At 46.0% G+C, this 12114-nt stretch overlaps 1 protein-coding gene across 2 annotated transcripts in view; it reads left to right on the top strand.

The window, feature by feature from the left end:
- luzp2 (leucine zipper protein 2) overlaps positions 1-12114 on the top strand; it is a 172954-nt gene that overhangs the window by 148456 nt on the left and 12384 nt on the right. For both annotated transcript variants that reach the window (XM_047331699.1, XM_035629100.2), the window contains 3 exons: positions 1678-1740; positions 5173-5247; positions 6237-6404. In XM_047331699.1, coding sequence (XP_047187655.1) covers positions 1678-1740; positions 5173-5247; positions 6237-6404 — 306 coding nt within the window. The remainder of the gene's footprint in view (positions 1-1677; positions 1741-5172; positions 5248-6236; positions 6405-12114) is intronic.

Raw genomic sequence — 12114 nt, forward strand, 5'->3', positions numbered from 1 at the left:
CTCTCGGTTAATTTCATCTTTAACATTGTTTGTTTTGTTGTTTTATCCAATTTTGGCAAATGAATTGTTCTCGAAATTCTACAAGATACTATTACCTGCTAGGATTGTGCAGATAGACGATGATCTCATTAAGGATTTTTACATCAATGTGTTGAAATTATCATTATTTGTAGAAGTAGTATCGAATAAAAATAGAATTTAATTTGGCCGCTTAAAGTTTCACATCTACATCTCCCACATAAATCCCTTGCGACTTGACATGGACGCACATACACACACGCACACACACACACACACTGTTGATGATACAGAAATGGATCAGAGTAGATCAGCAAAATAATATAGGGTATATAATATAATATATATAATATAGCCATCATCAGCTGTTTTCTGTGATGCACCTCCACCACTCACAGAGAAAGAGAAAGATGAGTTTTGCCTCAGCACTTAGTTAGAATTATTAATAATTATTAAATCTACCATGATAGCTAATACTCACCCCGCTGGAGTGTGAACCAGATGGTTAGTGTATCACAACAGAAAGAAATTGAAATGATTCAGGAGGAGCCGAATTGATTTACACAGTGTCAATCATTCATTTTTTAATCATGATTATCATCAATACTGGATTATTGACACAGCCGCAGTAGATGGATTCAGACTCAAACTGGAACTATGCTGAAACATGTGACATGTGTGTTTGTTTTACGCATTAAGTTAAGTCACATACAGTTTTTTCCACCATAGTCATGTATAAACATTTGTTTTAGGAATATTTTCACTTTATTCAGATTTGGTTTTTCCACTCACGTGTTTCATGTGCAAATTGACAATACTGAAAAAAACTGTAAGAAGTGGAGAAGCTAATGATGATAAATGGGTTGTCAGAAGAGACACACGAAGCCAGATTGAAAAAAACAAAAGAAGATATTTAGTGCATTGATTGACAGAAATTGGCCCTAGTCAAGGCTCTCATTTGCATACTAATTCATCAGAGACACACGGCTTCATGCTTCCCGCGGCGCGAAATATGTGTGTGGAAAAACATCACGTCTTTCTAATGACGCGGCAAGAAACCGTCTGAGCAGACACACGGTCCCATGTGGAGGCTTTCAGTGTATCGAGCTGTGTTGGCGACGCCCTCTGTGATCCACACACCCACTGAGGTGCAGCAGCAGAACGACTGCAAGAAAGAGCTACGGTCACTGAATGTTCGGGGGCGGGGAAATAAATAAAAAGAACCATTACTGTCCGTGTGTGTGTGTGTGTGTGTGTGTGTGTGTGTGTGTGTGTTGTGTTGTGAGTGAGTGTGTGTGTGTGTGTGTGTGTGTGTGCGCGCCCGCTGCTCACCGATAACAGGCGAGCGCCTGCTGTAATCTGCATGTGTGTGGCGGTGGCGGCGGTAATGTGTGTAGTGGGAGTGAGAATTCAGGTTTAGACAGTGGGCAAGACGCCGGTGCGTGACTGCGTCATTGTGTGGACTATGCAGTTCAGTGAAGGGGAGATTTGATATTCTCTTCCTCTCAGCGGGGGGCCTCTCCTTTAAGCCGGAGCTTCGCCCAGGGAGCACTCACAAAGGAGTCCTCGGCTGCAGCTGGCAGAATCCTGCTACGTGATCTAAAACCAATTTCGCTATTTGAATGGGCTAACACTTATTTCCTTATCTTTCCCTTGCAGTCCAAAAAAATCCAGGCTCAACTGAAAGAACTGCGGTACGGGAAGAAGGATTTAATTTTTAAGGTAAGTACCAACTGAAGGAGGGGTTTGTGTGTGTGTGTGGGAGGGAGTGAGGGGGGGGGGGGGGGGGGGGGGGGGGGGGGGGGGGTAAACAGGTACTTCAGAACACCTTGAAAGATACTCCAATCAATTCAGTGTGCAATTACAAAGTCCCTTCCAGCGCGGCAGGAGACTGCAAAGTGAATTGGCCGGCACTTAGTCCACATTCTGCTAAGTCCTGTCCCCTGCCCCTCGTGTTGGATTGTAGTGGACTGAATGTTCTCGGATCTGAGGGGCTCACGTAATATTTATTGGCATGTACAGATGCCACGCTAACCTTTCATGCCGTGTTAAAATGTCAGTTGACATTTCTGCCTCTGTGATGCCAGTTCTCAAATGCGTGTTTTGATCCTCCGGAACCATCACCCGCAAGCTCTGTCGGACATAAATGAATTAGAAAAAAAAGGAGTCCATCCTGACTGCATTTTTTTATGCTGATCGTGATGCCTGAATATATTGTCCTGGATGTCCTGTTCCTTGTTCTATTTGGGGCCCGTGAGTGATGGACGCATCGACTTGTCCGCCTGCGTCGTCGCTGCTCATAAATCGGCGTCTCCAAATTGCGTCGGTCACGTCCCAAAAAGCAGCGTGATTGGACAATGTCGCCAAGCATTTCGTGTCGTCCCTTTTACACATTATGGCTTCTGAGATTTCTCCCCCCCCCCCCCCCCCCCCCCCCTCTAGCTAGTCCTGAAAACTCATCTGTATTCCCCCATATGCTGTGATCAAAAGCCCAGCAGGGGACGAGGGAGCAGGAAGTAGAAAAGAGTCACTCAAGTTACGGAAATGTCATCGGCCTCACGGGGGGGATGTCAGTCAAGGCACCCTGACCGGGAGGCAATTGAATTGGTCTGTCGTAGCGTACCAAAGTGCATTTTGCAGCAGGAATGTCACGGTACACATTTCAACACGACACGCCTGCTCGACTAGAAACCTAACAAAGTCAAGGAACCAGAACACCCCCCCCCCCCCCCCCAATTGTCTCATCCTGAGAACCAGACAGTCCTTCTCCGAGCTGACAGGTACGGTCGTGAAAGAAAAAGGACTTGTGAAAAATGAAAGGGGGAGGAGTTCTGACAAGATGCAATAATGCAGATTCACAAAACGAGGACACGCTGCACCTAGAGGACCAGAAGCGAAGCCAGCTTTCGTCAGTGTTTGCTACAGCGCAGAGTTGTCTCGTTAATAGCGTTCTGCCTTGAAGGACAACTTGGAAAAAAGAGACCATACCAGAGACTCAGTGAATCCAAACCAAGCAGTCCCAGTACTGAGCTGTAAACACCGCACAGAGGCAGGTTCCCCTTCACCAGCTCAGCCGTAAGATTAAAACGCATCAGAGGAACTGACGGTTCCTTCCCCGCGTATCCCCTACGAGACAACGGGGGTTTTTTTGGCAGAGGAGGCGTATTCAAGCCTTCACATTTTCTCTCTTCTCCACCAGACCACTTTGGAACATTACCCCTAGAGCTGTTCCTGCACCAGCTTGGGAGGAAGAAAAAAAACACGAAAAGAGAGAGAAAAGAAGAGGAAAAATGAGGGCTTGATGTAGTTGCATGTGTTGCCTGGCAGAGTGGCTGGTACCCCACTGACCCCGCGCCTCTGTAATGGGCTCTATTCAAGCACCGACATGCGGAGCCTTATTCTTGGAGGCACTAACCTTGAAAGCCAGCATTTCTGGGTCAGCGGCCGTGCACCGGCGGGCCCCTCCGAGAACAATCCACCGACAAGGCTCGGCGCGAAAGAGACGGAGGGAGGGAGGGAGGGATGGAGGGATGGATGGATGGATGGATGGATGGAGGGAGGACTTCATTAATCCCCAAGGGATGTAATGCTGCATGCAAACACGGTCTTCAGATCCTTTTAGAAGACAAACTAAGAGCGGGCTGCACATCCTTTTTTCCCTTGTGCCCTGTGTGCTTGTGAGCAGCACTCAGGCCCGGAGTCATGATTAGTCAGTTCTCTACATTTTCTTATGGACTCAGCACTTGGTGATGTCTTGCAATTTTGCTTCTGAGGCCAACACATAAACACACAGCAGTGACATTTTGAGGGCGGCTAACAGAGCAGTTCTTTGATTGGGTGGATTTTTTTGCGACGTCATATTATAGCGTCCACTGCCAGTAATGTAATGGCAAATGTCTAATAGTGTCTCCAGTTTGGATTGTTACAAGTCTTTCATTCGCCATTTGCCACACAAAGATTATATACAATCCTCTGTGCCCACGATTGAAGATCCCTTCTTCAAACTTTATTATTACCTCAGGATTCCCTCTCGAGCGCAGCCCGACAGCTACAAATGACTTTGTCCTAAACTCGCTGAAAATGAAAAAAGGGCCTTCTGAGAGAAAGATCGGATTCTTAGGGCTTCTTCTCTTTTCTTTTTTTTTTTTAAAACCCCGTCATGGTGAATGTTGCCCTGCCCTTGACTTCCACGGATTCATCCGTCAGAGAAAACACACACACACGGCTTGAGTGGTGAGAGTGTCAGACGTCGTTAGAATGACCGCTGCGCTGACAGAGATCGGCCAATGTGCCACGTGTGCGCCGCCGCATCGCAAACCTCACCGAGGTACAACATGGAGTCTGTCAAACTAAAAACAGCTCCATCACCCTTCGTCTTTGAATTAACTTTATTTTGGGGGGGGGGGGGGGGGTTGTTGTTGCCGTTTGTTGAGAGAGTTGACCTTGCATGTGTTTCATGCAGTCCGTGCAGTTCATCATTTTGAGAGGCCAGTAAAAGACACCTCATAAAAGTTCACGGCTCAAAGTCCATCACCAAGGACAGTTTGACACGGGCTGCATGCAAATGACCCCAATACAACTTTTCCTCTTCTTTTCTTTTTTCTCCAGGGCGAATTTATCAATAAATAAAAGACTCCTCAGAGGGAGCGCCGTTGATCCTCGTACGGTCTTTTACCGTGTGTCGGCTCAATTACTGGGCAAAAAGGGGCCTTTTGTGTGCAGGAATTAAACTCAATGATGCTCATTGAGGGGTTTGATGGCTTCAGGGGGTCTGACAGGAACAGATCGTTTTTTGCACTTTTCTCCTTTTCGGGAAACAGCCTGGTAGCACACGACAAAAGCATTTCAGCGCTAACATCAAACTATCAATAACGGGATTGCAGTGATTACTGAGGATTATGAGAGACCTGAGCACACTCGATTCGGTTAGTGCGCGCGGTGTCACAATACCGAGGGTGGGTTGTTTTTTCTTTTCTTCTTCTTCGGGACAAAAGTGACGATCGGTTAAATGATGAAGAGGAGCCCCGGTCCTTTGTGCTATAGATTTGTGCTCTTGATAGTGCCAGTGAGACGACGAGCCGGGGAACGGAGAGGTGCTTTGTTTGCGCAGGACAAAGAGGCTGCGGCGGATTCAAAAGTCGTGTCTTTCTGCAGGGGCAGCAGCTAATGGACCTGGAGCACAAGTTAACCGTCGCCAAGGAGGAGCTGGAGAAGACTGCACTGGATAAGGTGAGTAACACGGAACATCTACCAGTGAATCAAAGGATTCCATTCCCCCCTATGTGTTGCTGCACGTTCATGTCATTTCTTTATTTGTTCAACGGGGTTGTTTAACTTTTTATCTAGTCGTGCCTCCGTCGTCTGACCCTTTTAAAAACCCCACAATGCCAAACACAGACTAGAAATGGCCTCTAAATTATTTAGTGAATGAAGTGTGTGCCTTAATTTTGGTCTCTCTGTTAGAGAGTGGAGTTTGAAAGGATGGAGGTTAAAGGGGCAGCGGGCGATTTTGCAGAGAGCTCGTCTCCCTCTCACCCGCCGGCACGTCTCTGAACGTGTCGACGAGTGATGTCTGCAGACCGCAACTCCCGACTTACACAGAAGCGACAGCTAGCCGTAGCCGTGAGGAGAATACTCGCTGAATTTTACAAAGCGTGTTTTCCTTTAGAATCGCCTACTGCCCCTTTAAGTGTAATGGATAAAAAAAAAACAACAACTTGTCACCGCAGAGGATTTATTTTCAAAATGTGTGGCTCCAGCAGGTTTGACGACATGCAGCAGCTTTAATTTACGAGGTGTAATGTTGTTTTCATACTTGCGGGTATTGACACACTGTCACTGGGTGCGAGGCGGATGGGTTAAAAAATGCGAGGGGAGAAAAAGTGCTGATTAGGGAAAACGTGGTCGTTCCGGTGCGCAGCTCAGGCGCATTGACATCAGAGGCCGTTATAAAGTAATTAAACCAATCATTTCTGTCCATCATCATCATTATTGATTAAAAGGTAAATGATCTTTTTGAACATTCTGTCTTTTCCTTCTGGCGGGTTTCCGCTTCGCGTGTTGCCTAACGACGCCCCGTCGCCGGGGCCCGGAGTCACTTTAACGCGCGGCCTCCCGCGGCTTTTGATGCTTAAGTGAATTCCTCGTGTGGATGGAAAGCGGGATGGAGGCGTTCAGCAATCTCCTTGTGTGTGTGTGTAATCTTGTTTGGGGGACAGGAGTCCCAGCTGAAGGCGCTGAAGGACACGGTTCACATCTGCTTCTCCGCTGTCCTGCACAACCAGCCCAGCGGCAGTCACCGATTTCCCAGCGCCCCCGCCCACTTGTTCAGATACGCGTCGCTCATCAACAGCTCCAGAGTCACCTTTCAGCAGCCACACGCCAAGGTACAGTAAATCAGGATTCATCGCCGTTCCATGTGCTTGAATGTTTATCCAAAAGGACGCCTGGGTGTTGTGTTGTTTTTTGTTTGTTTTTTTACATATTTAATGAATTGGCTGCGGGACACGCTCAGACCGCCCTGGTGTCCTTGAACTAACACTAGGTCTCAAGCTAAGACGTCATTATCTGCTCAGAAAACATGTCAAAGATAACAAATATATCATACACTGAGTTTACTTTGTTAACCCTTAAAATACATAAGAATAAAAAATGCTTTTAACATTTCAATGATTTCAATTTCCTGTGGTAACAAATGTCCCAAAGTATCTTTTACTTCGAAATACCTCCCTCTTTCCTAACTCGTCTTCCTGTTTCACAGCAGACATTTTGACACATTTAATGTCAGTAAAGCCGTTTTTCAGACACGAACGCGTCCGCCGCTCGCATACGACGAACGCAGCAGCAGATTGTCCAAGTCAGACGCGTTCACGGCTAATCATATTTGAGCTGACAAACACTATAGGCGGCTGCAATCTGAAGAAAAAATGGAGCAACACTCACGGTGCCGCGCACGTCATCGCGGTAATCGCGGCTGATTGCAGCGTCGAGACGTTCCATTTAGTCCGAGGCTGCCGGGCCACCGAGTTAACAGAGCACTCAGGATGCAAAAGGCATTTTCTACCCTGTGTGATATTATCAGAAGCCATGACCGATGGGGCCCCTTTTTTTCCACAGCCGACATTTTGACTCGCGGTGGCAGGAGCGGCCTATTAAACAATGGCTCCGCTCCCGTTCAGCGTCCCGTGTCAAGGAGACGACACGCGGAACACGCAGAGTGCCCCCGGAACAGAGTGCCGCACAAATTCATCGCGTTAATTGCGCCGGTGGTTCCGCCGCCCCGCAGTGTCTCCAACGAAAAGGCCGGAGTTTGGTCATGCTGTGGCCGTCAGTGACCTCAGGTTGAACCTTTCTTTTTCTTTTGGATGCAAATAAAATAAGTTTGTTTGGCAGAGTGAAAACATTAAAGCGAGTTGGATTTGAGGATAATTTCTCCCACTGACTTCCCAGATAAGATCAAGCCGGCTGCCGTGTCCCCCCCCCCCCCTTCTCCTCGCCGCGTAAACACTTTCAAATTAAAATTCATTTCACACTGTGACTCCCAGCTTGGGTGACATCATGGAATGTAACTGGGTGGCAAACTTTTCACCCCGCCGCACATGGGAGCGCCCATAATGCACTGTCTGTGATGTGAATTTAAGTGTGAGCCGATTATTACCTCCTTTTCAAGTGGCTATTTGTCAGTCTGATGCCCTGAGTATCACTCTCCAGGGAGAAACAGCCCGAGAAATAATTACTACCAAATATAACAGTTGGGCAAACACCATTCCAGAGGTTGTTCAGAATAATGGCATATCTAAATCAAGCAGCGGCCTTAGTAATTTACGTCGGTCTTTATGTTTCGATGACACTGTAGCTTTGGGGAGTGAAGCCCAATTACTTTAGGGCGTTCCGGGAATTGCGGTATGTTGGACTTGAATTTGTTCCCTGTGATATTATTAATTCAATGTGACACAATGTGGTCTTTGTCTCGAGCCTGTCAAAGTCAAGGTCGCGGTAGACTCCACTGAGGGATCAGGATTTAATCCCTTTTAGAATTTATTTTTATTTTTATTAAAGGTGACTGCCAAGAGGGTTCATTGTAAAAAGTAGGATTACGCCGTCAGTGCACGTGTTGCCTCTTGTTTGGCTAGTAAAGACGTTTTAGAACCGATGTCATGTGTCAAGGTCTAATCTGGTCTATACGCTTTTCATTATTAGAAACAAAAACAACAAAAAAAAGTCTGATTCATTCAAGTGTTCCTGTTACTCTATAGACTACACACATCACTCTTGTTTTTCTTTGAAGAGACACTCCACCGAGCAGCGATGTCAATCAGAGATCGTGCTAGTTGTGATTCCTGACACGCAGTCACTTTGAGGTCGTCACGTCGGCCACAGCTCCGCTGGGCCTTATCTGCCCCTGATCCCGGCGAGCAATTCCGTCCTTTAAGAGGCTTTTCGCTCCGCGAGCGAGTCACGATTTACTGTTTCAGACATTTGACACACCACTTGGGTTTTCCCTTTATTCTTTATTTCCTTATCCTGCTCCGGTGCCACCATGCCCACCGCCGACCCTCTGCTGTGGCACCATATAAAACAATGTTCATTGGGTAATTGACGCTCCCTGTCCATATTCCATCCTTTGGTTGGTGTTTGGACGATCCCATTAGAGCGAGCGTTGGACGCCAGCGCACGTGTAAAATAAGCATCTCAGGAAAAAGAAAAAGACAAGTAAAGGAATCTCAAGATAGGTGGGGGTTGTTTTTTTGTTTTTTTATGCTAATAAAGTTATTACTTCCCACTTCATTACCATACAAATAGCGAGCACTCCACGCGTGAGCAGTTGCTTGCATGTGGAGGTGGGGTCAAATCTCATTTAAACCACTGCCAAATTGATCTCAATGAATAAAAACAACAACAACAACAACAACAACAACAACAACACAATCGTACACGCTGTCGCACAAAAAAGAGCCAAACAGCTGATTGGTCCCACCGACCGGGAGGCGAAAGTCAAGAACTGGGCTCTTTGATGACCACGTGCTGCTCCTCATTATGCTCAGCCGTGTTATTACAATCCATTATCTGAGTTTCTCTTGTGTGGTTTTGAACCTGACATGTCAGCGAACCGTGGCCGAGCGCATGTGGTCAGACATGCTAATGTTTCTGCAAAAACAGCGTGGGCAAATCGTCATGCTAATTATGGTTCGTGATCGACGGGCAATTCCTGAAGCCGAAGCGCGACAGAGTTTCATGAGCACACTTAAGACTGAAATCTGCTTTGTTGTTTTGCTTTAGGAAAAGAAAGAAATCCAAAGTGGGTAAGTGCAGGGACGTCTGTTCAAGCGCTGACACCACTTTGAGATTCACGCTCTTGGTTTGAGTTACCATAATGGGCCTTAAGCTGTTGTAGACTCTCCCGGACCCTGCCCCCCTCATCCAACCCCCTCTCTCTCACACACACACACACACACACACACACACACACACAGTTCTTGCGGGTGTAAGATTCATTAGTGTGAGGATGCAGAGATCAGCAAGATTTGGAGTGGAGGCTGCTTCATATTTAACAGTCCCGGGTAGAGAGCCAACTCTCGTGGTCCGATAGCATGCAGTTTTCATCAAAGTAATGGGAGATGATGTCTCGGATGCCCGGAGCGCTGTGTCGGAGGAGAAATCAGGCATTTCATTGCCCCGCTCTCAGCACTTAATATTTACTTTTATGATTGTTTCCTTGTGTGTGTATAAAACGGACGGGGAATTCGTGTCGACAGATAGCAGGTAGTCGACGGTGCAAAGAGGCTTGTGAAGTATCGGGAAGATACACGCGAGAAACCTTTTATCAAGAGGTCCACATAAGTAATGGTCCCTGATAAAGGTCTAAGATGTTAAACTGTCATACTCTTGTCAGTTACAGGTAAGAAGATAAGACGAAGCCATTATCTTTTTTCGACGGTATCACATTTTCCTGCCTGAATGTATCTTCAATTTAACCCAAACGTTCCCCGATCGTTAATGTACTCGGTTGAAGCACTTTAGAGTTTTCCCCCGGAGGGTCGGAGACGCTTCCCCTTCGTCCATCGCCGAATGAAATTCCGCTGATGCCGACAGATGTTGTCAGAAGTTGGGAAGCAATGTAGGAAACGTTTTTTCCCCAAAAAGGGGCCACTTTCACGAGCAACGCCAGATCCGCTGAGCCTGCCTAAGAAGACGTTTCCCCGGCTGACAGAGGAAGAATGGGGCTTTGGCGGTGACAGGTTAAGATTGCCTGTGTTCGTCTCGCAACCATCTTGCTTTTCGCTCACAGGAGAGCACTTTTGACCCAGTTACGGAAGGTACTGCATTCCAGCCTCGTGCACGAGCCCGGCTGCAGCACACAGAGTTTCCTTCCGAAACAATATGTGGCAGCCGGCAGGCTAAACATGTGCAGTAGCTAATCAAGGCATAAATTACTTTATTACTTTTTTTGGCGTGGTGGAGCGCAACTACTCAAGTGCTGTTTTAGTGCAAATTTCTTCTATCTGTATTTTAAATTGAATTGGGGTTTTTTGTTTTAATTTCATGCCACATTATCCTTATATCATCACTATATTTTGGAGGAGATTGTGCTGCATCCATCTAACATCAGTAGGGCTGCAACAAATGAGTATTTTCACCAACGATTAATCTGTCGATTATTTTCTCTATTGATCGATTAGTTGTTTGGTCCATAAAATGTCATAAAATGGTGAAAAATGTGGATTGTGTTTCCCAAAACGTTCGATATGATGTTTTAGTTCTGTCCTCGCAGCAAAGATATCTAGTTTACTGTCACAGGAGCAAAGAAATCAGAAAATATTCACATTTAAGAAGCTGAAATCAGAGGATTTTGACTTTTCTTTTTCAACAAAACGACTTGAACCGATTATCAAAAATATTTGGCGATTCATTTCGTAGTGGATTACTAATCCATTAACTGTTGCAGCTCTAAACAGCAATAGTTATTTTCTTACAGTATGGTAAGATTTGTCAAATGCAACACATTTGTAATAAATTAGCCCAGTAGTTCCCAAACCTTTCGGCTTGTGACCCCGAAAGAAAAGACAGTGTTTGCCCGGGGCCTCTCGTCACAGTTCAGACGTCCAGAGCTTTTTTTTTAAGACAAGAACTCCAAAAAAAAAAGGTCCAGTCAATTTACGGAGTTTTCCGTTCAACATATGAAGAATACAGCGGGAGATTGAGTGTCGTCTGCGTGGAGCAGGACATGACGATAATTCTGCTAGTCGCAACATTTGCGTTCTCGCATTGCAGCCCCTCCGGAAAACTTCAGGAAAATGTCCAGACTTCGGTGCACGTCTGGAAGCGAGTTATGAGTTGTTAACAGTTTCACAAAGAAGGGATTCTCGCTCAAACTTTCTCAAATGGCTTCATCGTAATCATTGTTTAAGGCCTAAAGATGTAAAGTTATCCAATATTTCACAAAACAGCACGGATTAGAGGAAGGGGAAAAATCAATATAAAATACGTGTATCAGAGCTTTGTTCTTCTTCTTCTTCCCTCTGCCATTAATCATCAAATGACTCCTCATTTATCTTGCGAAACCTTTGGAAGGGAACCACCGCAGTAAACTGGCTAACTGTATACAAAGCAGTTTAAACTGTGTTCACTTTGAACAGTAAAGTGCCGCTTGCACACACACACACACACACACACACACACACACACACACACACACACACACACACACACACACACACACACACACACACACACACACACACACACACACACACACACACACCCACCCACCCCCGCTGCGTCAGCATCAACAGTGAGATGTGAGTCACGGGAGCCAACTTCACACGAAAGAACGTGAAGTTTCACTATCTGAAGTAAATTATGCTGATGACACTCCGATACGTGGGGAGGATTTTGAAGCGGAGGACTTGTAGTCGAGTATTTCTACATCGCTCCAGTGGTAGTTGTACTTGAACGGAGTACTTCTTCTGCAATATTCTTTCAAATAAGTGCTCAGTGCATTTATTGTAGAAGAATAAGTTTTTGTAGGAAAAGTCAAACTTGCAGATGTGGAGGTTATTTCCAAACACACTTTGTCAATTGACAGGTTTGACCTTT

This window comes from Scophthalmus maximus, chromosome 4, assembly GCF_022379125.1.
Source record: "Scophthalmus maximus strain ysfricsl-2021 chromosome 4, ASM2237912v1, whole genome shotgun sequence".
In the NCBI taxonomy this organism is placed as follows: domain Eukaryota; kingdom Metazoa; phylum Chordata; class Actinopteri; order Pleuronectiformes; family Scophthalmidae; genus Scophthalmus; species Scophthalmus maximus.